This window comes from Ochotona princeps, chromosome 2 (genome assembly GCF_030435755.1).
Source record: "Ochotona princeps isolate mOchPri1 chromosome 2, mOchPri1.hap1, whole genome shotgun sequence".
Classification (NCBI taxonomy): domain Eukaryota; kingdom Metazoa; phylum Chordata; class Mammalia; order Lagomorpha; family Ochotonidae; genus Ochotona; species Ochotona princeps.
In genome coordinates, this window is record NC_080833.1 from 35,017,853 (window position 1) to 35,043,194 (window position 25,342).

Consider the following 25,342-nt stretch of genomic DNA (forward strand, 5'->3'; position numbering starts at 1 on the left):
GCCCAGCACAACAGCCTACTGACTACAAGTTTTCGCCTTGAGCATGCTGGGATCCATATGCGCACTGGTTCTAATCCTAGCAACGCTGCTTTCCATCCAGCTCCCTGCTTGTGGTCTGGGAAAGCAGTGGAGGACAGCCTTGGGAACCTGCACCCGCATGGCAGACCTGGAAGAAGCTCCTGGCTCCTGGCTTTGCAATGGCTCAGCTCTGGCCGCTGTGGTCACTTGGAGCGAATCAGTGGGTGAAATATCTCCTCTCTGTCTCTCCTCCTCTCTGTATATCTGACTGTCCAATAAAACTCAAACCTTTTCAAAAATGCACCTGATAGGGCCCGGCAGTGTGGCCTAGTGGCTAAAGTCCTCTCCTTGAAATGTGCTGGGATCCCATATGGGCTGCCGGTTCTAATCTCGGCAGCTCCACTTCCCATCCAGCTCCCTGCTGTGGCCTTGGAAAGCAGTCGAGGACGGCCCAAAGCTTTGGGACCCCGCACCCGTGTGGGAGACTCGGAAGAGTTTCCTGGTTCCCGGCTTCGGATCGGCGCAGCACCGGCCATTGCAGTCACTCAGGGAGTGAATCATCGGATGGAAGATCTCCCTCTCTCTGTTTCTCCTCCTCTCTGTATATCTGACTTTGTAATAAAAATAAATAAATCTTTAAAAAAAAATGCACCTGATAAGCTTTTGTGAATATGGGTGAGTGTCCTGCGTGTTTCTGTTTCTTGCTCTTGGGCTTCCTGGGTTAGCAATAGCTGAAATTCCTCTGGGCGTGTCACTAGGGAACTATCAGACCCCGGGCAGGGCAGGACAAGCCCCCTTAAGCTTCCCTGAAGAGAGGGCGGGAACCCCCTTAAGCTTCCAGGAGGAGAGGGCGGGAACCCACCCGAGATCAAGGAACAGATTAGATGCGTGTGTGCTGCCTGGCTCCCCTCATTCTGCCACAGGAAAAATCCTATTTCCTTTGGCTCCTCCTTACACACGTATGCTGTCTACCTGGCAACCTTATACAAAGTAACGACTTGGTCCAGGCTTCTATCGCAAGAGCGACCAGCGGCCCAACTATCACTCTTACCCCCGGTGGACACCGGTCTCAGACATGGCCAGAATAAGCTCCTATCTTCCACTAAACGGCCCCAATAGCTCAAGTTCCGACTCCTCGGCCCTACACCTTGAGGGAGACAGCGACGTCCAAAAATCTCCAAACGGTTCAAAACAAAACCCAAGTCCACCACTCACCACTATCGCAGCCACACGCACCTTTCACCGTGCTCTACTGCAATAGCCTCTGAATGTTTCAAAGCATCAAATAAAATCATGCTCAAATCCCACTTCTACCAGAAGGGCCATGGCCTCACCCCCGCCCAAGGTCTGACGCCGAAGAGCGCAGACGGGTGGAACGGCGTCGCACACTTAATGCGTCACGCAGCGGCTCCAGCGGCGCCCGGAAGTGACGTCAAGGGAGGCGGGCCGAGCCTGACAAACCAGACCGTGAAGCTTTGCGTTTTCTCTTTCCAGCCGGCCGAGCGATGGGTGAGTGTTCCTCCGGGCCGGGCCGGGGAAGGGCTGAGTTCAATCCGGCGCCATCCTGCGTCGCGGCCAGGGTAGCAGGGCGGACACCCTCATTCCTGGGCACGAGTAGGCGTAAGGAAGAGCAGCCATCGGATTTTGGCCGCTAAGGCCTTCTACAACCCCGAACTTCCAGGGTTCCGGGCTGCGGGATGCAGGCGGCACTAACATGGCTGCCGCGGGGAAACGAGTGCGGGCGGCGGGCCGCACGTGGATGATGACACATCGGTAATGCTGCAAACTCCCGACTGCGCGGTGGGGAAGCGAACCTTGGAGAACTGAGCGTGCGGCCCGCCCGTGGCGGGTGCTGGAGCGCTCTGACCGCCGGCCCCGAGTCGCCGCGGCTTCATCGTCCCGTCCCTTGGTTCCCCGTACACAGGTATCTCTCGGGACAACTGGCACAAGCGCCGCAAGACTGGGGGCAAGAGAAAGCCCTACCACAAGAAGCGGAAGTATGAACTGGGCCGCCCTGCCGCCAATACTAAGGTGTGTGTGTGCGTGGCATACGCTGCAGGGTTGGGGAGCATTCCTTCTCTAGGTCGTGGTGCTGAAATGCAGGGCTGGGCTCCCCTGGGGATCCTTGCGAGCCGGGTGGCTGTTGGTGCTGCCTGCAGACTTGGTGGTGGTACGTGCGTGGGGTCCGTGCTGCTTGGAGGCAACCGGAGTGATGAGAAAGTATCCTTAGGTGTGGTGGTGGCCGTCCTGGTCACTCAAGAGCCACTTGCCGATGCAAGGACCTGTCATAGTTACACTGACTGGTGCCTCCCTCCAGCCAGTCCAGGTCCCCAGCTTCCCCGACGGCTTGATAAGTTGGTCTTCATCTTTTGTTTTCCAGATCGGCCCCCGTCGCATTCACACAGTGCGCGTGAGAGGAGGCAACAAGAAGTACCGGGCCCTGAGGCTGGACGTGGGCAATTTCTCCTGGGGCTCCGAGTGTGAGTGAGGCCCCTCAGCAGGAAGTCCTGTGATCTAGACCAGCTTCCTTGAACTTGCCTGAAGGCCATGGGGGATCCGGAGGGTCATCCTATCATCCTCCCAGGGATTGCGGAGGCTGGCTGTAGCCTCGTTACCAGTCTTGCTTGGACAATCCAAAGATGTAGAAGCTGACTTGATGCTCCCATCTCAGGCTCTCCTCGCTTGAGCAGGCCACTTGGCCCGTGGTTCCTTGCGACTGATGTCTGTGTTTCTTGAGAGCAGGTTGCACTCGCAAAACCAGGATCATCGACGTCGTCTACAATGCCTCCAACAACGAGCTGGTGCGCACCAAGACCCTGGTGAAAAACTGCATCGTGCTCGTCGACAGCACCCCGTACCGGCAGTGGTACGAGTCTCACTATGCACTGCCCCTGGGCCGCAAGAAGGGGGCCAAGCTGGTACGTGGCCTTCCTGCAGGGCTGGGGGAGGGGTCAGCCTTCTCGTGATGAAACTCTGTCCAGTTCTGCTACTGAAGGGAGAGAGATGAGAGCCTTGTGCTGAGGAAGGCAGGTGCACACAGGCTCCGGTGACACCTGCTGGCTCCTGAGCTAATGTGCCTGTTGCTTTCATTCAGACTCCTGAGGAGGAGGAGATCTTGAACAAAAAGCGGTCCAAGAAAATCCAGAAGAAATACGATGAAAGAAAAAAGAACGCCAAGATCAGCAGTCTTCTGGAGGAACAGTTCCAGCAGGGCAAGCTGCTGGGTGAGCTGGCTGGGAGACTGGGCCGGGGGGAGGGCCCCCAGCGGTGCCGTGTGCCCATCTTGTGGCCAGGGGCTGATGATGGGATTCCTGCCCCAGGGGTGGAGGGGTCTGGAGCTTGGCCTCTGCAGTTCAAGCGTGTTTGGAGAAAACCATGGGCGGGCTGAGGGGCTGTCTCGGTGATGAAAGCTTTGTCCAGTTCTGCTACTGACTTTGAGTGAGGATAAAGTGTGCCTGAGGAGACAGGGCTTCACGCCTGCCCCTGGGCTGCCTGTGCATTGCAGAGATGGGTGTGAGTGTGGCTGCTTGGTTATTGTTCTAAGGATCACATATACTCTCTCTTCCAGCCTGCATTGCATCAAGGCCAGGTCAGTGTGGCCGAGCAGATGGCTATGTGCTAGAGGGCAAGGAGCTGGAGTTCTACCTAAGGAAAATCAAGGCCCGGAAAGGCAAATAAATCCACCTTCATGTAATAAAGCTGTTTATTCTATTTCTTAGTCCACATTGTCTGAATGTTTGGCTCAGCTCATTGGATCCTTATGCTGGTAAAGTGGATGCCTGCAGTCGGCAATACTTGCCCCCTCCCATGATCCTAACCCTGAGCCCTCCCCCCATCCGTGGGATCCCTTTTGGCCTTTTTTAAAGGATTTACTTATTTTTATTGGAAAGGAAGAAACTGGGTAGGAGAGACGGGTCATGGTCTTCCATCTGCTGGTTCTCTCCCCAAGTAGCCACAATGGTCGGAGCTGAGCCAATCCATACCCTGGAGCCTCTTCCAGGTCTTCTATGTGGGTGCAGGAACCCAAGGCTTTGGGCCATTGTTAGCCACTTTCCCAGGCCACAAGGAGGGAGTTGAATGGGAAGTGGGGCTGCCAGGATTAGAACGGGCGGCCATATGGAACCCTGGTGCAGGACTTTAGCCACTAAGCTAAAGGTGCCCAGGTCTTTGGCTCTGTTTTTTTAAGGCCAGACTGACTGTTAGTGTGGGCTGTGTATTTCACTAACAAACAGATTGGAAAGCTGAGCAGGAGCAGCAGGATTTGAATTGTCGCTCTCGCATGGGGTGTAGTGCCGCATATGGAACCAGTCTCAGTGTTAGGCTCTTACCTGTGATGCCACCATACTAATTCAGGTCCTGGCTGCTCTGCTTCCTTGTGACTCCTCACTTTGGCCTAGTTTAGCTCCATTTGGGGGCTGCTGTTGTGCTGCAGTTTAGAGGTGAAGATATGCTAATTTACTCCCCAAGTGGCTGGAGCTGAAGGAGTCTTCCAGTGCAGGGAGATGTGAACTGGTCCCATATAGGATCCTTGCACTTAACAGAGTGAGGAGTTGCTGAGCCCACTAGATCAGAGTAACGGAGACCAGTTCTACATGCACCAGTTGGCACTGGTGGCTGCAGTGGCCACAGCTGGGCCCCATCAAAGCCCAAGAGCTGCCTCTCTCTCTCGGTCTCCTGTTTGCATGAACAGCTGAAGTACTCGGGCCACCTGCTGCTTTAGCTGGCAGCTGAATTCGAAGTGGAACTCAAAGTGCACGTGGGCCAGTCACTTCAACCTGGAGCAGCTAACGCTTTGTGTGGGATGTTCTCCATTGCTTATATTGTTTTTAAGGTGTTACTGGAAAGGCAGATTTATGAAGAGATGTGAGCTTCCATCTTGTGGTTTACTCCCCAAATGGCTGCAGTGGCTGGAACTGAGTTAGCCCCTCTGTGCCAGAACTGGGATTTCTCGTGTCTTCCATGTGGGTTCCGGGCCCAGTGGTGCTATCACTGTATGAAGTTTCAAGAGGGAAGCAGTTCAGAAGCCGACTGGTTCATGAACTTGGCTGAACTGTGGGTGGTCCCTTTGGTAGAAGACTGGGACAAATGAAAGGCATTCAGGCCCCTTTTCTCTGAGTACAGAAGCTGCCCTTAAGGACCAAGTGAGCTCACCCAGTGTGAACTCACCATGTTAGTATTAACTCATGGTGAGCACCAGACCTCTGTCTTTAATTCTTCCTTCTGCTTCTGATCCACCAGAAAAGTGAATGGATTCCTTGTCTAAAATCTTAAATTCCAGCACCCTTTCCTCTTTCACGGCTGACTAGTCACCTCCCCCCTAAAACTAAGGGAAAAAAAGCTGCAGTTATTTGAATTTGTATTGTCTCAATGGGGACCTGAAAATGGACTTAGAAATGTTGGTTGTGCAGTATCGAGCATAGCCAGTTAGAATTGGGCTGGGCTGCCACCTATTAACACTCAGTTGACTAGTGACCAGGGCTGAGCCAGGTGGATGCCTGGAGCACGTGGGCGCAGGGGCCCAAGCAATTCCCCAGGTGTATTAGCGGAAGAGCTGCATCTGAAGTAGCCGTGGCTGGAAAAGGTGCCCGTATATAGCAGCCCCACCCATCAATTGAAACAATACTACACAAGAATATTCTCATTGTATTAGAAAAAAAATGCACGTTGCATACAGCAAACCCCAGTACACACCTCTGGAGAGGTTATCAGGCTAAGGAAGGTACAACCTTGCAGGCACTGGCAAGTGTGACTTTGAAACTGACCTCAGCTCGCAATTTCTGAAAAAATCTAGCTGTAGCACAAATCCCAGACCTGCCCAGCTCTCCGCAGGACCTTCTGCAAACCACCGGCCTTCCTTCGCTGCCCAGGAAGCTGGGCTGTGGTTCTCCCGCCAGAGCAGCCCGGCCGCAGGCACACCGGGAGAGAGCTACTCCAGTCGCGCAGCTGGGAACATGGAGGGGAGCAGCGGGGTCGGCCTGCAGGCAGAGCGGCCCTCAGGCTTCCAGGGCCTCGGCCCCGAGCTCATCCTCCTCCTCCTCGATGCGGTCGGCTGCCTCAGGATCTCCGCTCTCCTCCACCCGGAAGCGCACCACGTGCGGGGTCCGGGGCACTCCCCGCGCGCGGCCGAAGTTGCGGAGGCTGATGGCGGGGGAGGGCGCGCCTGCACCCAGGAAGCGGCCAAGCAGCGGTGTCTGCGCGGCGTGCCGGGCGGGTGCGGGCGACGGCTCCACCTGCAGGCTCTGCTCGGGGTCGTCGCTCATGCTGCGGGAGAGGGCGGAGGGTGGATGAATGAGACTGGCTCCCACGAGGGCAGGGGTCCTGTCACTGGCGCCCCAGAGGGTGGGGGCACTCACCGCAGGTTGAAGGTGGAGCCCAGGAAGGAGGGCCGCAAGGATTCTGCCGCCGTGGCCACCGTGTAGGGGGGCTGCGGTTGGGCCTCATCCCAGTATGGGTCCTTCTCGGCGGGGGGCAGGTTCTGGTACATGTCGTCTACCGACAGCAGGGACACCTGGGGCAGCAGAGGGACACGCAGCGGTTCCCAAGGACCTTACTCTGGCAGAGCCGGCAGGGAGAGAGCAGGAGCTGAGATGCTGCCCCTCCTCCACCCTCACCTGCAAGTTGCGGTCTATGAGCTTGTTGGTTTCAAAGTCGTCATCATCTTCACCAAAGGGGTTGATGATCTGCTCTGCCACCTGTGGTAACAAAGTGTCTGGGCTCAAGCCCCGCTCTCTGCCCCCAGGGCTGAGGTGGACCTGTGTTGGTCCCTGTGTCCTACAAGGGCAGGCTACCTTGAGCCAGCCAGCGTAGAAGAAGAACTGCAGCAGAGTGGTAAGAGGCACGTACATGTCCGGGTCTCCCAGGGTCGGTGCGGCCTCCTGGCCTGGCTCCAGAGGCTCCGGAGGTTTGGCTGCCCCTGCCTCCGGCTCCAGAAACTGGCGGCCAACCAGACACAGGGCAAAGAAGGAGTAGACGGCTATGGTCACCACCTGGAGAAGGGAAAGCCGGGCTCACCTGGAGAAACGCCATCCCTGCCCTGAGGACCGGACTTGTCACAGAGGACGGGGGCAGGGTATTTAGCTAAGTGACTGATGAAGCTGTTGGTTAGAATGCTCACGTCCTACACTGCAATGCCGGGGTCCATTTCCTGGCTCCTAAGAAAAACAGATTTACACAGAGTGGGGCAGTTAAAGAGAGAGTGCTTCCCTCGGCTGCTTTACTCCCCAAATGCACGCAACAGCCAGACCAAAGCAAGGAGCCAGAAACTCCTTCCTGCTAACAAGCAGTCTCTTTACTTGGAGCTCCACAATGCCAGCTCCTGTGCCTGGCTTCTGACTCGTTTCTCGAAGCAGAGCCTGGGAGGCATCGTGATGGTTCCAGTTATGGGGTTCTTTCTCGCCAACTGTGTGGGCAACCTGGATTGAATTTCCGATTTGGGGGAGTGGCCCAACAGATGGGAGTTCACTCTGTTTCTCTGCCTCTCAAATAAAAACAAAATCCACAACATGTAACAGGACGTGGCAGCACCCGCAGGGAATAGGGTCATCTTGACGAGGGCGGGGGTGGAGGAAGACATCTAATTCTGCTGTGTCTCTCTCGCATGTGGCCTGGGACATACAGGAAGCTCCAGGACCGGGAGGCAAGAGGCAGTTACCTGGGTGTAGACCAGCGGGATGCTGATCCAGTCGTAGTGGAACAGCATGCTGCATTTGGCCCGGTACTTGTTCAATTCCTGGTAGGAGACCAGGAACAGGTGGTCAGCAGAGGTAAGAAGGCAAGGATGGGGAGGCAGCAGGGGAGACCACGGTGCAGGTCAGGCCTGGAGGCTCCCTTTGCTGTGAGGTGTTACCACTGAGTGTCTGTGTGACAGCAAGCACAGACACCCCAGAGGAGCCAGAACGTTAGTGACTTGGGCCACAGTTTCCTCGTTTGTGACAGGGGGGTGATAATAGAACCCTACCTTAAGGACTATTGTGAGAGTTGAATTAGTTGATTTGGAAGAGTGCACCCAACAGCATGTGGTTCAGGGACGTGCTGAGCACTACATACAACTGCTTTTCTTCTGCAAAGCTAGGAGGGGAAGGGCACACGGCCCCGACCTGGGCTGACTCACTTCCAGAAGAAGGCAGAGAGCAATGTCGTCTCGGATCCGCCCGTCTTTCCGGGCCTGGGCCGCCAGGTTGGTGAACCACACGCACGGAATCCAGTACTTGTTGAAGTCGGATTTCAGACTCTCAAACTTTTTCCTCTCTTCCTGGGACATGAACCCTGTTTGGGTGAAGTGGGTGGAGTGCAGGTGCATCCTCTGCCGCTAGGGGCTCCCCTCTTTGACCTGCACCTGTGGTCCCCAGACTCGGACCTCGGAGCGCTCCCTGGCGGGGAAGGTCTCAAAGCTTCCCTTCCAGGGAGACCTCCGCTCCAAGACTGCCCACCCTGTTCCTCCTTCCAGGGCAGGGCTCCCTGCAGCTGCGCACCTGCGTCCACCACGTGCTCCATGGTGGGGAAGCGCTTGAGCACGCGGGTACTGACGGAGCGCAGCACCAGCACCGACGCCAGGTTGGCGTAGCGGATGAGAGTGCGGCGCAGCAGGCGGCCGCGCTCGTCCATGCCATGCACGCTGGCCGAAATGACGCACATCAGTTGGTCCGGCAGTGGGATGCTGGTGTACTGGGACCACCAGCGGTTGACCACCAGAGTCACGTAGAAACCTAGCCAGTTGCCGTTGGTGGTGTGGACAGGAAGGGAGTATGAAGGGCTGGGACATCAGGGTTTCCCGTTCAGCAGCCAGCAGCCCTAGTGCAGGCCCAATGAGCCACGCCACAGGGAAGATCAAGTTCTGTCGGGACCCCTTCCCCAGGCCACACCACTTGCCCTATTGTGCCAAGGCCAGACCAGAAGAGGTGAGGGTCAACTTCCCCTACCCAAAGCAGAAGTGGGAGTTCAAGGCCAGATAATGATTAACTCTGAGACCTGCTTCCCATGAATGGGGAGGGGCCTGGCACCTCTCTCCGACACCTAGAGACCAGTCATCCGGCCAGCAGGTGTCCTGTGCCTTGTGCAGAGTGAGAGTCCAGCAAGCTACAAGCAGGGCCTAGCCAGCTGGAAGTCCCGCACCTGGCGCCCAGCTCTGCTTGCGATACTGGTGCCTCCTGACCCTCAGAGGCACCAACTCAACCCAAAGGTCAGAGACAGCACAGAGGACCCCAGGGAGAAAAGGGGCCCCAGGGGACCTTACCCAGGACAAAAGACAAGGGGATGAGTTCCGCGGAGCGGTTGCAGTAGCGGGCCACCTGAGCATACACCTGCCTCTGCTCCTGAGTCAGCAGCAGCCTGGGTTAAGTACACATCAGGTCAGGCCTGGGATAGCCTGGTCCCCCAGCAGCTAGCCAGCCCTGGGTTCCCGGCCCTTACCGGTAGGTGATACTGAGCATGGCATACAGGGCGATGAACAGTAGGAACTCCTTGTAGAGGAGCTTGTAGATGCTGCCCCTCCATCGGAGCAGCAGGCCAGAGAAGCCTCCGAAACGGGCTTCTGCCACTTTGAGCGTGTATGAGACCGTCATGGTGCTGGGGGCCTGGGGCAGCAGGTCCAAAGAGCTGTTCCTCCCCTTAGCTTGCCTTGCCCTAACCAGGCAACCGCTCTTCCTGTCAGGTCACACACCCAAGCTTCCACCCCAGGTAGCAGGCAAAGTGCTCTGTGTCCCCAGCAGGACATATACAGCCCGTGCTGAAGCCAGGACTGGGCTGGGCAAAGCAGAGCTGAGTGCCCCTCAGGCAGGAGCTTCCTAAGCTCCTCTTCCACTTGCACAGCAGAAGTCACTGTATCCTGAACTGCTGAAGACAGCAGCCTCATCTCTGGCCCAGACTCACTCTGCAAGCCCATTTTCTAGTTTTCCCAAGTCCAGGGGTAATCTCCTGCCCTCCCCCTTCACTCCCTTGCCACAAACACACCTGCTTACCTGCACAGAGCTGATTGAGAAACAGCTGAGTTCCCCTCCGTGCCCCCAACTTAAGTACCTCCTGGATCCATAAAATGAGGCTTGCCTGAAGTTATCATTGATGGATTAAGGCTGTCACCCAACTTCCCCTGGGAACTAGGTGTGGCTCCCTAGCCAAGAAGGGCTGTTAGAGTGCCCTAACCTGTCCCCCCCAACACCTCATGCAGGATGGCAGGGAGTCCTGTCCCAAGCTCCAGGGGAGAACACGATGAGCTGTTAGAATGCCATCAGTGCTGATCAGAGAGCACTGCCAAAGTGCCAGGTGCGGTGCTGGGGACACTACTATGTCATCTCTTGCAAGCCTCATCACAACCCCACAAGCAGGAATGATTCCATTTACAGATTATTCCATTTACAGATGAGCCTCCAAGAGGTGGATGACTTGCCCATGGTCATGGCAGCCAGGCCATGTTGGAGGCAGGATGCAAAGCCAGAGTGGATAGCCTTGAAAGGCTGTGCCAAGGCTTAAGCTGTGGGGCCAGGGTCATTTGCACTGGCCACAATGCCAACCTTCTAGGTCAGGTACCCAGGGTCCTGAGGGAGCCTTCCTGCCATCACCATGCCACAGAGCTAACAAGGTCACACATGTGGGAACTCAGGCCCATGGAGACAGGCCACGTGGAGTGCTCTGTTTCCACTGTGTTGACAACTTGGAGTGCTCAAGAAACAGAGGGGAGACTTCTACATCTAGGCTTCGATCCTTAATTTGTAGAACAAATGATGTCCGAGGTGAGTAGAGGTAGAACCTGAGGCAGGTCCCTGGCTTAGAGGTTAAGACGCCCACATCTCACATGGGCCAGGTGCCTGGGTGTGAGTGGCAAAACTCTGTTCCTGATGCCAGCTTCTTACTAACACTGAGCAGGCAGCAGGTGGTGACTCAAGTACCTGGCTTCTGGTCACTCACTTGGAAGATCTGGACTAACTCCCTCACCTCTGACTTTGGACCCGCCCAGTCCCAGCTGTTACAAGCATTTGGAATATGAACAAGTACACGAGAGATTTCTCTTTCCCTCCGTCTCAAAAAAAAAAAAAAGTAAGCTTTAAGATTTATTTATTTATTTTTAGGGCCCAGCACGGTGGCCTTGTGGCTAAAGTCCTCTCCTTGAATGTGCCGGGATCCCATATGGGCACCGGTTCTAGTCCCGGCAGCTCTACCTCCCATTCAGCTCCCTGCTTATGGCCTGGGAAAGCAGTCAAGGATGGCCCAAAGCCTTGGGACCCTGCACCCGTGTGGGAGACCTGGAGAAAGCTCCTGGCTCCTGGCTCTGGATTGGCACAGCACTGGCCGTTGCACTCACTTGGGGAGTGAACCATCGGATGGAGGATCTTCCTCTCTGTCTCTCCTCCTCTCTGTATATCTGAGTTTGTAAGAAAAAAATAAATCTTTAAAAAATGATAAAATAAAATAAATTTAAAAGAATTTTTAAAAGATTTATTAATTTATTTTTAAAAATTTGAAAGGCAGATTTCACAGAAAGAAAAAGGAAAGAGAGGGAAGATCTTTCATCTACTAGCTTACTCCTCAAATGACCACAATGGCCAAAGCTGAGCTGGGAGCTGAGTGCTGCTTCCTAGTCTCTTGTGTAAGTGCAGAGTCCCAAGGACCTGGGCCGTCCTCCATGGCTTTCCCAGGCTACGAGCAGAGAGCTGGATCGAAAGTGGAGCAGCCAGGACACGAGCTGGTGCCCGTATGGGATGCTGACATCACAGGATGGAGGATTAGCCTCCTGTGCCACCAGGCTGAACCCCAAGATTTATTTATTAAACTGAAAGGCAGAACAACACAGAGAAGAAAAGAGATACAAATCTTTTTTTTTTTTTTGAAGATTTATTTATTTTTATTGGAAAGTCCAACATACAGAGGGGAGGAAAGACAGAGCTGGTTCGCTCCCCAAGCAGCCACAATGGCCGGAGCTTAGCTGATCCAAAGACAGGAGCCCTTTTCAGGTCTCCCACGCGGGTGCAGGGTCCCAAGTATTTGGACCGTCCTTGAGTGCTTTCCCAGGTTACACGCAGAGAAATAGAAGGGAAGTGGAGCAGCTGGAACACGAACCAGTACCCATATGGGATCCCAGTGCATGCAAGGTGAGGATTTCCGTTACTAGACCACCACACTTGGCCCAAGACACATTTTTTGAAAGAAACAAAAACTCAATGTAGAAAGAAGACTGAATAGCTCCTGTTCCTCCCAGAGCTGATGCAAAATCCCAGGAGGATGATCCTGCCTCTGACCTCTCTGGATCCTTCCCTCTCTCCCCACTCTCCGCTGCTCCCCAGGGCCTGCTTTCACCAAAACTTCTGAAGGAGAGGAAGGATGGAGGGGCCATTAGGAGCATGGGCTTGCACTTCTGACAGACCTGCGTCTGAAACCCAGCTCTACGGCCTAATCCCTTACACCTCAGTTTTCCCTGGGGAGCACACGGAAGGAACACCTGGAGCCCAGAGTACTGCAGCCATCTGAGTGGGGCTGCTGTTACTAGGAAAAACCGAAGCTGTTTCCTTAGCTTGCTTCCTTCCAAGGTTTGCTTATTTGAAAGGTAGTGTTGCAGCGGGAGAGAACAAGACAGAGTAGGACCTTCTGTCTGATTGTTTTCACACACACACCCTGATGGCCACAACAGCCAAGGCTGGGAGCCTGGAAGTGTACCCGGGTCTCCCACATGGGTGCAGGAACCCAAGCACTTGGGCCATCTTCTGCTGTTTTCCCAGTTGCATTAGTAGCGACTTGGATCAGAGGTAGAGCAGCTGGGACTCAAACCTGGTTGCAAGACCCAACGTGGTAGCCTAGTGGCTAAAATCCTGGCCTTCCACGTGCCAGGATCACATGTAGGTGCCAGTTCATGTCCTGGCTGCTTCATTTTCCTTCCAGCTCCCTGCTTGTGGCCTGGGAAGGCAGTCGAGGACGGCCCAAAGCCTTGGGACCCTGCACCTGTGTGGGAGACACGCAAGGAGCTTCTGACTCAGCTCCAGCTCAGCTCTGGCCGTTGTAGCCAACCAGTGGATGGAAGATGTTTCTCTCTGTTTTTCCTTCTCTCTGTAAATCTGACTTCCCAATAAAAAATAGCAAGTAGGGCCTGGCGCAATAACGTAATGGTTAAGGTCCTTGCCTTGAATGTGCTGGGATCCCATATAGATGCTGGTTCTAATCCTGGCAGCTCCACTTCCCATCCAGCTTCCTGCTTGTGGCCTGGGAAAGCAGTCAAGGGCAGCCCAAAGCCTTGGGATCCTGCACCCGCGTGGGAGACCCAGAAAGAGGTTCCTGGCTCCTGGCATCAGATTGGCTTAGTGGGCCCGGCGGCGTGGCCTAGCAGCTAAAGTCCTCACATTGAACGCTCCGGGATCCCATATGGGCGCCAGTTCTAATCCCAGCAGCTCCACTTCCCATCCAGCTCCCTGCTTGTGGCCTGGGAAAGCAGTTGAGGACGGCCCAAAGCTTTGGGACACTGCACCTGGGTGGGAGACCCAGAAGAGGTTCCTGATTCCCGGCATCGGATCGGCGCGTACCGGCCCGTTGCGGCTCACTTGGGGAGTGAAACATTGGATGGAAGATCTTCCTCTCTATCTCTCCTCCTCTCTGTATATCTGGCTTTCCAATAATAATAAATCTTTAAAAAAAAAAAAAGATTGGCTCAGTGCCGGCCGTTGCGGCCACATGCGGAGTGAATCATCAGATGCAAGATCTCCTCTCTGTCTCTCCTCCTCTCTGTACATCTGCCCTTCCAATAAAATAAATAAATCTTTATTAAAAGAAATAACAAGTAAACTTAAAAAAAAAAAAAGGCTGGTTGGGCCCGACGGCGTGGCCTAGCAGCTAAAGTTCTCGCCTTGAATGCTCCGGGATCCCATATGGGCACCGGTTCTAATCCCGGAAGCTCCACTTCCCATTCAGCTCCCTGCTTGTGGCCTGGGAGAGCAGTTGAGGACGGCCCAATGGATTGGGACACTGCACCCGCGTGGGAGACCCGGAAGAGGTTCCAGATTCCCGGCTTTGGATCGGCGCGCATCAGCCTGTTGCGGCTCATGGGGAGTGAATCATCGGACGGAAGATCTTCCTCTCTGTCTCTCCTCTTCTCTGTGTATATCTGGCTGTAATAAAATGAATAAATCTTTAAAAAAAAAAAAAAAGCCTGGTTGTATGCTGGTGTCATGGGCTTTGGTTCAGCTTGCTGTGCCATGCTGTACCCATATCCCTTAGGTTTCTGCCTGTTTGCTGACTATTGCCACCCTAGCCTCCCAAGATTTGACAGAAGAGATTTTCCCCTGTTGCTCTGCCAGCTAATGCCGAGCCAAACAGTGCTAGTCCTGCCCTCTAAGCCTGGTATACAAGGTTGTCTGGAACTCAGCCACTTCTACCCCAGTCACCAGGCCCTAGCCTGGTGTTTTTTTCTTTTTTTTAAAGATTTTTTTTTTAATTGGAAAATCAGATTTACAGAGAAAAGGAGACAGAGAGGAAGATTGTTTATCCACTGGTTCGCTCCCCAAGCAGCCACAACACCTGGAGCAGAGCTGAGCAAGTCTGAAGCCGGGAACCAGGAACTACTTCTGACTCTCCAATCTGGGTGCAGGGTCCCAAGGACTTGGGCCTTCCTCTGCTGCTTTCCCAGGCCACAAGCAGGGAGCTGGAAGGGAAGTGGAGCATCTGGGGTATGAACCAGTGCCCTATGGGATCCCAGTGCATGGTGAGGACTCGAGTCACTAGGCCACCGCAGCTGGCCCAAGACACAATTTATTTTTTATTTTTAATTAAGATTTATTTATTTTTATTGGGAAGTTGATTTACAGAGGAAAGAGATACAGAGGGAAAGTTCTTCCATCCACTGGTTCATTCCTCAAGTGGACACAACAGCCATAGCAGAGCTGGAACTGGGCTGATCCGAAGCCAGGAGCCAAGAACTTCTTCCAAGTCTCCCACGCAGGTTCAGGGTCCAAGGCTTTGGGCCGTTCTCTACTGCTTTCCCAGGTCACAAGCAGGGAGTTGGATGGGAAGTGGAGCAGACGGGCCATGAACCAGCACCCATTTGGGATCCCAGCACGTGCAAGGCGAGGACTTTAGCCACTAGGCCACTGTGCTGGGTTAGGCCTGGTGCTTTTTACAAGGTTCCTTCCAGGTTTGGCCCAGGACAGCCCCTGGGAAGTTTGCGATGAGCGCCCCCAGCTCACTCCTCAGATACCCTATATTTCAGCCACTGAGCTGTGCAGCCTGGGGCGCCTCCCTCCAACCTGTGAGCCGCGTCAGGGCCATGCTGGATCTGGTCAGCTCAGTGAGGCCAGCGAGGCCTTGAAACCAAGCAGGCTCCTGGCCCTTCTCCCTTCTCTCTCTCCTCATTCCCATCCCATCCTTCCTCTCTCCCTAGCTTCCTTTATTGAAGATCCCACATACAGACGATTTTGAAAACTTTTTGTATCCAAAATGAATTTATTTAAAATTTCTATTTTCTGGGCCCAGTGCAGTAGCCTAGCGGCTAAAGTCCTCACCTTGCATGCGCCGGGATCCCATTTGGACACCGGTTCCAACCCCAGCGACCCCACTTCTCATCCAGCAAACTGCTGGTGGTCTGGGAAAGCACTTGAGGATGGCTCAAAGCCTTGGGATCCTGCACCCATGTGGGAGACCCGGAAGAAGCTCCTGGCTCCTGGCTTCGGGTCAGCGCAGCTCCAGCCGTTGTGGTCACTTGGGTAGTGAATCATCGGACGGGATATCTTCCTCTCTGTCTCTCCTCCTCTCTGTATATCTGCCTTTCCAATAAAAATAAATAAATCTTTTAAAAACCCTATTTTCCATTAACTTTTTTTTTTTTTTTTTACAAAGTCAGATATACAGTATACAGAGGAGGAGAGACAGAGAGGAAGATATTCCGTCCGATGATACACTCCCCAAGTGAGCCGCAACAGGCCGGTGCGCGCCAATCCAAAGCTGGGAACCAGGAACCTCTTCCAGGTCTCCCATGCGGGTGCAGGGTCCCAATGCATTGGGCCGTCCTCAACTGCTTTCCCAGGCCACAAGCAGGGAGCTGAATGGGAAGCGGAGCTGCCGGGATTAGAACCGGCGCCCATATGGGATCCCGGAGCGTTCAAGGCGAGGACTTTAGCCGCTAGGCCACGCTGCCGGGCCCTCCATTAACTTTTTAAGAAAATATTTTATTGGAAAGGCAGAGGTACAGAAAGAGAAGAATTGACAGAAAGAGAGATATTCCACCCACTTGCTTACTGCGCAAATGGCTGCAGCCATCAGAGCTGATTGAAAGCAGGAGCTGCTTCCAGATCTTGTTTGCGGGTGCAGGGACCCAAGCATTTGGACCATCCTCTGCTGCTTTCCCAGACTGTTAGCACAAGGAGCTGGATCAGAAATGGAGCAGCCAGGACACAAAGCAGTGCCCAAATGGGATGCTGGTGCCTCAGGTGGAGACTTAACTTGCTACACCATAAAGCTGGCCCCATGTACCAGCTTTTTGCCTTATCCTTCTCGTGTGTGTGTGTTTATGTGTGTATGTGAGAGAGAGAGAGAGAGAGAGAGAGAGAGAAAGAGAGAGAGAGAGAGAGAGAGAGAGAGAAGAAGGAAGGTAGGTTAACAGCTCTGAGGTCTCACCCATCACGGCCATTAAGCCCTCATGTGTAGCTTTCTGAGCATCTTCTGGACTGCTCACCCTTGACAGATGTGTTCTGGTACTTCAGCCCTATGTCTCGCTGACAACACTCCCAGGGCAAGCTGGCATCGTAGTCCCACCCCACCCCCATTTGTGATTTCCACCCCTCTGCCTGGATTTCCCTTAGAGCCTGGGACAGAGGCACAGGCTCTGTCACCTCTGCCTAGGTCAGGGGACTCCCCCCAGCCTGCGCAGCCACTCCCTGCCAACTCATCTTACCTCCCCTCCCAGCTTCAGACAGGTCCCCTGGCCCCTAGTTTTATGGTCCAGGAAAGGGAACCATGCAGCCATAAATCACCTGCCCCACCCTGCTTTCTCCTCTCCCAGGGCAGGCTACCTCTGCAAACCCTGCCCTCCCGCACCCTCCTTCACCTCGAAGCTCAGGGTGGGGTGAACAGCAGAGCTGAGAAGAATGTGGCTTTAACGTGGTCACTGGGTCATCAAGCTTTGTGACGTTGGGCCAATCATATAACCTCTTTATGCTTAATTTTTCCACGTAGAGTTGAGTCAAAATTTAAAGTGCCGAACATATGCATAAGGGGCTGCTGTAAGTATTAGCATGTCTATTCTCTTTTTAACAAGATTTATTGATTTATTTGGAAAGCACAGTGACACACAGAGAAAAGTCTTCCACTTGCCAATTCACTTCCCAAATGCTTGCAACAGCCAGGATCAGGCCAAGGCAGAAACCATGAACCTGGAACTCTATCCAGGTCTTTGTTTAGGTTAAGAGGTGATTGAGAGAGAGTTTTAGTCCAGGCAAAGAGTTTTATTAATCAGGGGAGAGGGAGTCAGACGGACTGTTCCCTGGCAGGAGACAGCCAGGGACCACTTCCACAGGGCAGGGTGACCATGTGAGGGAAATGGCCACTCAGGGTATACAGCACTGGGCTTTTATACAGCTTAAGTGCTGGGCATGGGAGAAGGTGACAGCTGCTCTGTTCTCGCAAGCTTGTGACGTGTAACAAGTGCCCTGGAACATGGAGTAGGCTGCCACAAGGTGGGCTAAGCCAAGGCCTGAGTGGTTCCTTAGGGCATTCCAGACATTCCTGAGGACCTAAGGCCCATTGTGGACTCACTCCCACTCTGCCTCAGGTCAGCATCCTGCTCTGTCCATCCGCACAGCCCTCATATTGTAGTAAGGACCAAGAACTGAGGCTATCACCTGTCACCTTCCCCACCACCTGATTAGGAGGAAGCAAAGGAGGAGGGATTCGGATAGGTGCTGTGATGTGGATGCATGCAGCCCAGGTGGTGGCTTAACCCACAGCATCACACTGCCAGCCCCACATCTTCTAACTCTGACCAGACCTGGGTGTCTCCCTCCCTGCACCTGCCAAGGATACCTGGGTTTTCCTGCTTGTGGAATCCCAAATTGTAACTCTCCTTGGCTTCTCTCATCTCTTTAAAGATTTATTTTACTTTTATTGGAAAGTCAGATTTACAGAGAGAAGGAGAGACAGAAAGATCTTTTGAACTCTTGTTCACTCCCTAAGTGGTCAGATCTGAGCTGATCTGAAGCCAGGAGTCAGGAGCTTCTTCCAGGTCTCCTACGTGGGTGCAGAGTCCCAAGGCTTTGGGCCATCATCTACTGCTTTCCCAGGTCGCAAGCAGGATGGGAAATGCAGCAGCCAAGACATGAACAGGCACCCATATGGGATCCCAGCATGTGCAAGGCAAGGATTTAACTATTAGGCCATTGTGCTGGGCCCAGCAGCTCCCATTCTTGAAGAATTCTCTTGTCTTGGCCCCTATGACTTGACTCTATAAGGAGATTCTGACCATGAGCTGAGCTGGCGGGCAGGAGGTGTGTGTGTCAGGGGCTGTGGGCCCGACACTTTCCTGCAGAGCTAAGGAAAACCTGTCAGCTGAGGTGCAATGTTAGGTGGTGGGGGTTTGGAGGTGGGAGCAAGGGAGCTGATGAAGGGAACAAGAAGTCAGGTAGGACGAGCATGAGGACCAGTGCAAGGACAGGGAGCCAGTGACCCCTGGAGAATCCAGGCAGTGGCGACAGACAGCCTTGAGTTCCTGTCTTAGTTCCGCCCCCCAGGAGCTGTGTGGACCTTAAACCCTGAGAACATCAGGTTTCCCACCTTACACCGCGGGGAAGAGCAATCCCAGCCGTGTCTGAAGGCCACTGTGAGCGTCAGTGAGCTCATGCCTGCCCAGGGCCTGGCACATCCTGTCAGGTTCACCACATAGGAGATGCCTGAGCCCTGCTGAGGAGGGCCATCTGTTATGCAAAGGGAGGCTAGTCAAGCCTGGAAATGGCAGCCTCCAGGAGGCCCTCCCGGCATGCCAGCTCCTGGAGGAGGCAGCCACAGCCTTGCTAAGGGTGTGTGCTGTGGCATAGTGGGTGAAGCCACTGCTTTGGGCACCCACCTTTCATATCAGAGCACCAGTTCTGGTCCTGGCTCTTGTGCTTCTGCTCAGTAGTTGAGTCCTTGCCATCTGTGTGGGGACCCAGACGGAGTTCCGGGCTCCTGACTCTGGCCCCAGCTGTTGCAGGCATAAAGACCTCTATCTCTCTGCCTTCCATGTGAAATGAAAACAGAGAATTTTAGTTTATTTATTATTTATTTGAAAGACAGAGAGAGAGAGAAAGAGAAAAAAAAAAAAGGGGGAAAGAAAGATGTCTTCCACTTACTGGTTCATGCCCTAAAAGCCACAACAGAAAAGCAGTGCAGGTTGATGGTCTGACCATGGGATGCATGTGTCAAAGCTGAGCCTCCTCAGAGGCTCAGACGGAGCAGTGACAACATATCCAGGTGCACATGGAGGATGTGGCGATACATTAGAGTCTGCAGAGGACACCTGGTACCAGAATAGAAGACGGAGGACAGAAGAAATTGATCAACCACCTCAGCCAAGTGTTGGCAGTGAATACCTGGGCAGACTCTAAAGTGGACTATGTCAACCAGTGGATTCTGGAAAGATTTTATCATGCTTGGAATGGCAAGATTGGCAGCAATTCAGAACTGCTGAACTATCAAAACTTGAGCAGGACCCTCGGAGCATGCCCCATATCGGTGACCTGGGATGGGTGGGAGGCTGGGTGGGGCTTCTCCCTTTATCTCTACCATTACATCAGATACAGAAAAACAAAATAATAATAATAATGTGGAGGGTTCGGCGCCATTGCCTAGTGGCTAAAGTCCTCGCCTTGAACGCACCAGAATCCCATATCGGCGCCGGTTCTAATCCCGGCAGCCCCGCTTACCATCCAGCTCCCTGTGGCCTAGGAAAGCAGTCGAGGACGGCCCAAAACTTTAGCACCCTGCACCCGCGTGAGAGACCCGAAAGAGCTCCTGGCTCCTGGATCGGCGCAGCACCGGCCATTGTGGTCACTTGGGGAATGAATCATCAGACGGAAGATCTTCCTCTCTGTCTCTACCCTTCTTTGTATATCTGACTTTGCAATAAAAATAAATAATTCTTTAAAAAATAATCATAATAATTAAGAAAAAAATAATAATGTGGAAACAATGGTCGTACCCACTTTCCTGTGCCCTTGACCCTTTGTGTCCTAATCAACTAGGTAAAGATTATAAAAATAAAATAATTTAAAAATAATAATAATAAATAAATGAAGGCCACAACAGCAGGACTGGGCCAGGCTGAAGCTAGAAGCTGCTGGATCTCCTACATGAGTATAGGAACCTAAGGATTTGGACCATTTTCTCCTACTTTCCCAGATCATTAAAAGAGAACTGCATTAGAATGGAGTGGCTGGGACTCAAACCAGAACCCTATGGAATGCCAGAGTTACAGGCTGTGGCTTTAACCTGCTTTACCACAATTTCAACACAGTCATTTTTTTTTTAAGAATTAAAATTTATAGGCTGAGTGTGATAACTTAGTGGTTAAATTCTTGCCTTGTAACAGTTGGGACCCCATACGTGTGCCAGTTCATGTCCTGGCTACTCCGCTTCCTATCCAGTTCCTTGATTGTGGCCTGGGAAAGCAGTCGAGAATGGCCCAAGGCCTTGGGTCACTGTACCTGTGTTGGAGGCCCAGAAGAAGCTCCTGGCTTCATATCAGCTCAACTCTAGCTGTTGTGACTACTTGGGGAGTGAACCAGTGAATGGAAGATATTTCTCCCTGTCTCTCCTGCTGTCTATAAATCTGACTTTCTAATAAAAAATAAATAAATCTGGGCCCAGTGGTGTGGCCTAGCAGCTAAAGTCCTCGCCCCGAATGCGCTGGGATCCCGGGATTAGAACCGGTGCTCATATGGTATCCCAGCATAGCCAAGGCGAGGACTTTAGCCACTAGGCCACTGTGTCGGGTCCAATCTTCTCTCTTCAGGCACCAGCATTCCATGTTCATGTTCCATGTTCCAGCTGCTTCACTTCCCATCCAGCTCCTTTCCTGTGGCCTGGGAAAAACAGTATAGGATGGCCTAAAGCCTTGGGACCATGTATCTGCATGGGAGACCTGAAAGAAACTTCTGGCTCCTGGCTTTGGATCAGTTTAGCTCTGGCTTTTGTGGCCATTTGAGAACCAGTAGATGAAAGATCTTTCTGTCTCTCCTCTCTGTAAATCTGACCTGCCTTTCCAGTAAAAATAAACAAACAAATAAATAAGAATGTGACTATAGGGCCTGGCTTGGTAGCTTAGTGGTTAAAGTCCTCACCTTGCATGCACCGGGATCACATATGGGCACTGGTTCTAATCCACTTCCCATCCAGCTTCCTGCTTATGACTTGAGAAAGCAGTCAGCTCCCAAAACCTTGGGACCCTGCACCCAAGTGAGAGGCCCAGAAGAGGCTCCGGGCTCCTGGCTTTGGATTGTAAGGCCCCCCAACAGGGAAAAACCTTACCAATTGTCTCGAGGGAGTGAGTTTCCCCAATGACCACCGAAGACGAGACTTGATGCAAAAGCAAGAGGTTTTATTTGATTACCAGCGCGCTGGGGCCGAGGCCAGTTCCTCACGCAGGAGGTAGGCATCGACCCAGAATCATTAGACAGAGGGGTTTTTAAAAGGCTGAGCTAAGGCTAAAATCATTAACATAAGCAGGAAGGGGGGACCATTAACATAAGCAGGGAGGGGGAATCATTAACATAAGCAGGGAGGGGGTCATGCAGTTAGGAGCAGACGCTAGTTGCAGGTGCCCCTTATCTCTCAGGCCCCCAGGTTCTATCATGAAATATTTCACTGCCCTTCACTGTCCTTCCAATCCCAAATGTTCCCTTTCAGGATCAACTCAGCCTCTGGCGGTTGCAGCCACTTGGAGACTGAATCAGCAAACAGACTATCTTCCTTGTCTCCCTGTTCACTGTCCTGCAGCGATGGACTTGGCCAATAATATCACATGTGGACTACTGACTGATAGTCAATAGCCAATTTATTAACAGCATCAGACTTTTTTTTTTTTTGCAGATTTATTTATTTTTGTTGGAAAGGTGGATATACAGAGAGGAGGAGAGACAGAGTCGAAGATCTTCTGTCCGATGATTCACTCCCCAAGTGAGCCGCAACGGCTGGAGCTGAGCCAATCCAAAGCCAGGAGTCAGCAGCTCTTCCAGATCTCCCATGTGGGTGCAGGGTCCCAAAGCTCTGGGCCGTCCTGGACTGCTTTCCCAGGCCACAAGCAGGGAGCTGGATGGGAAGTGGGGCTGCTGGGATTAGAACCAGCACCCATATGGGATCCCGGCGCGTTCAAGGTGAAGACTTCAGCTGCTATGCTATCATGCCGGGCCCCAGACTTTTTTTTTAACATTTATTTATTTTTATTGCAAAGTCAGATATACAGAGAGGAGGAGAGACAGAGAGGAAGATCTTCCATTCATTGATTTACTCCCCAAGTGACTGTAACAGCCAGAGCTGAGCAGATCAAAAGCCAGGATCCAGGAACCCCTCCAGGTCTCCCACATGGGTGCAGGGTCCCAAGGCTTTGGGCCACTGGCCTGGGGCCAGCATCAGACTTTTAAAAGAAGGTTGTCATGTTGGCATCCAGGGAGGGAACTTGAGCCATTTACATTTCAACAACAAGGGACAGTCCTCCAATACACAACTTGTTCCTCTAGCAGATTCTTTATCTAAACCTGAGGGACCAGGAAGTCTCCTGTCCATTCATCTCCATATCAACTGCTCTGGAGCCTTTCAAAGGAGATTCAACTGGCTCTATCTCCAACAGCAAAGATTCTGTATGTCCTTCTCCATCTCCCCTCATCTTAAAAAAAAAAAAAAGAATGTGACTGTATTGGGATGCAACAAAGAGGTAATTTAAATTAAATCATGATTAGGGCCTGATCCAACATGACGGAGAAGAGAATAAGGACACAGCGATAACACCAAAGGTATAGTCCTGTCCACAGAGCCAGGCCATGCGAACACAGAGCGCCACGTACAAATGGAGAGGCTCAGAATAAATCAATTCATGGGCACCGCACATTAGGCCTGTTCTAGAACAGCCAGAAAATAAACCTTTGTTGCTTCAACTACCTGTTAGGTTTTTAGTGCATTTAAAGTTCCTAAAGTTCTTACGTTGTTACGCACAGCTAATTCCCACAGTCCTCTTTTCACAATTAGCTTACCGCAAGCCAAAATCCCACATGCAGCATGGTGCTTAGTAGGTCCTTTATTCCAGCAGGGCAGGAACGGGAGCAGGGGTGAAGGGGGAGAAAACTAGAAGGGACACATCTCCTGCCCTGGTGGCAGGATGAGGGCTTCCAGGGCAGGGCAAGGGACAAGATGGAGGAGGGCGGGGGGTGGGGGAGAGCCAGGAGAAGGGAGGGGCTGTGTGGGCTGTGTGCTGGCCCGGGGGGATTTATGACTGAGATTATCTGAGCCACAGGTGAGTGGGTGGAGACTAGGGGGAGGGGCCAGAGATTGGGGAATGGGAATATCAGGTGAAGCACCAGGTTACATCTGATCGGTGAATAACCCGGAAGGAGTGAATTTCGTGAGCTGTGGGGAAGGGGAAGCAGGAGGTGGCACCGGTCCGAGATGGGATGTTCGAATCTGCTCACTTTACCCAGCTGCAGGTTTCATGGCAACAATCCCAACAAACACATTCAAGGCTATTTTGCTCTATTTCCCAAATATAAAAGTGCAAAATTGAGTACATCTTTCAAAAGCTCTCCATGCCTACCATCTCTTTGGCCCTAGAGACTTCTCAATTTGAGCCTCACCTGGCTCATCTCCTTCTGGAAAATTGCTGAGCTGAGTAAGCACGGCCCTAAAGGCTCCCTGTCCACCCTTCCCCCACTTCCACTACTACTGGTGCTTCTCCAAGCCACAGGCTGTTCCGGTGGGGCAAGCAGACCTTTAGGCAGCTGAGTGATTGAGTGGGCCCTCTTCAACAGCACAGGGGGATGAATCAGAAGCGAGAGCAGAGACCCCAGTGCAATGGCTCAAAGGCTAAATCCTCATTTTGCAAGTGCCAGGATACCATCTGGTTGCCAGTCCATGTCCAGGTACTCTAGTTCCCATCCAGCTCCCTGCTTGTGGCCTGGAAAGGCAGTCAAGGACGGCCCAAAGCCTTGGGACCCTGTACCAGTGTGGGAGACCTGGAAGAAGCTCCTGGCTCCTAGCCTGGGATCAGTTCAGCTCTGGCTGATGCAGCCATTTGGGCAGGGAGCCAGTAAATAGAAGATCTTTTTCTCTGTCTCTCCTTCTCTCTGTAAATCTGATCTGCCTTTCCAGTAAAAATAAATAAATCTTAAAAAAAAAATTTTCAGGCAGTGAGGGTGTGGCTCCGATCTGGGTGCGGCAAGCAGAGCTGGCAGGAATGGTGGCAGGAGGTGGGCACCCAGCATTTGTTGACTTTGCTGTGTATTCTTTGTAAGGCTGATCTTTCCTTCACTCTCCTGTTTACTTCCTTCATGGCACTTTTCACAACCTTCAATTACCTGTTTAGGCACCTGCCTATTGTCTGTTTCCATCCCCTAGGGTGTAAACTAAATGAGGGACAGATTCCATCCAGTTTCATCTGGGCGGGTGCCCTGGATAATCTCTGAGGAACCAGCAGTATTAGTGACTGACCAGATGGTCCTGAGTGAGAACAGAATGGAGCTGTGGTCTTTGCACAAACACTCCGGAGGGATTACTACCCCACCAGTCTCTGATCCTGGGAAGGCTGGGGCCTAACGCTCCACAGGGCCCCAAGACAGTCACTCAGTTGCCTTTTGCAAGCATCTAAGAAAACCCAGTTCTTACTCTTTATATTCTGGCCTGCTGCTTGTTGACCTGGTGGGTATTTTCAGGGGGAAGAGAGTAGTACAGTGAGTTAAGGTGCTACCTGTGATGTCAGAATCACGCATAGGCGCCGGTTCAAGTTCAGGTTTCTCCAGTTCTAATTGTGCTTCCTGCTAGGTGCCTGGGAAGGTTGATGAGACTAGCCCCAGTACTGGGGCCCCTTGCCATCCACATGGAAGACCTGGTGAGAGTTCTAGGTCTCTGGTAATTCAGGGACTGGACCTTTTGATGAAAGATCTCTCTTTCCATCTCTCCCTAACTCCTCAATTCAAATAAATACAACTTAAGAAAGAAAAAACAGAGCGAAGTGAGGTTGGTATTGTAGTTAAGCCAGTTCCTGGCACCTGGTTTTGATCTGGCCCACCTCTGGCTATTGTGGCCACTTGGGGGATGAATCAGGAAACAGAGGATCTCTGTGTATCTCTCTGCTTATCAAATAAATAAGTATTGTTACCAAAAAAAAAAAGGTAGGAACCAGCCT

General features: G+C 52.7%; 2 protein-coding genes and 4 non-coding genes across 6 annotated transcripts; 5 read left to right on the forward strand and 1 right to left on the reverse strand.

Moving 5' to 3' along the window:
• Positions 1–1,449: 1,449 nt before the first annotated feature.
• RPS8 (ribosomal protein S8) lies at positions 1,450–3,729 on the forward strand. Its single transcript, XM_004598929.3, has 6 exons — positions 1,450–1,527; positions 1,943–2,049; positions 2,399–2,498; positions 2,761–2,936; positions 3,113–3,242; positions 3,587–3,729. Exons 1-6 carry the CDS (start codon positions 1,524–1,526, stop codon positions 3,694–3,696), a joined length of 627 nt encoding a protein of 208 aa, XP_004598986.2. The 5' UTR covers positions 1,450–1,523; the 3' UTR covers positions 3,697–3,729.
• LOC118758737 (small nucleolar RNA SNORD55/SNORD39) lies at positions 1,773–1,852 on the forward strand. The gene has a single exon (XR_004995819.1). It is a non-coding gene; the product is annotated as a small nucleolar RNA SNORD55/SNORD39 (small nucleolar RNA).
• Positions 2,221–2,324, forward strand: LOC118758743 (small nucleolar RNA SNORD46). Its single transcript, XR_004995825.2, has one exon. It is a non-coding gene; the product is annotated as a small nucleolar RNA SNORD46 (small nucleolar RNA).
• On the forward strand, positions 2,977–3,043 carry LOC118758742 (small nucleolar RNA SNORD38). Its single transcript, XR_004995824.1, has one exon. It is a non-coding gene; the product is annotated as a small nucleolar RNA SNORD38 (small nucleolar RNA).
• Positions 3,414–3,482, forward strand: LOC118758741 (small nucleolar RNA SNORD38). The gene has a single exon (XR_004995823.1). It is a non-coding gene; the product is annotated as a small nucleolar RNA SNORD38 (small nucleolar RNA).
• A 2,257-nt stretch (positions 3,730–5,986) lies between the features above and the next one.
• BEST4 (bestrophin 4) lies at positions 5,987–9,609 on the reverse strand. Its single transcript, XM_004598930.2, has 9 exons — positions 9,427–9,609; positions 9,251–9,345; positions 8,490–8,723; positions 8,129–8,283; positions 7,670–7,747; positions 6,807–7,004; positions 6,630–6,710; positions 6,372–6,526; positions 5,987–6,279 (listed from the first exon to the last, which is right to left on the reverse strand). Exons 1-9 carry the CDS (start codon positions 9,576–9,578, stop codon positions 6,012–6,014), a joined length of 1,416 nt encoding a protein of 471 aa, XP_004598987.1. The 5' UTR covers positions 9,579–9,609; the 3' UTR covers positions 5,987–6,011.
• Positions 9,610–25,342: the final 15,733 nt, after the last annotated feature.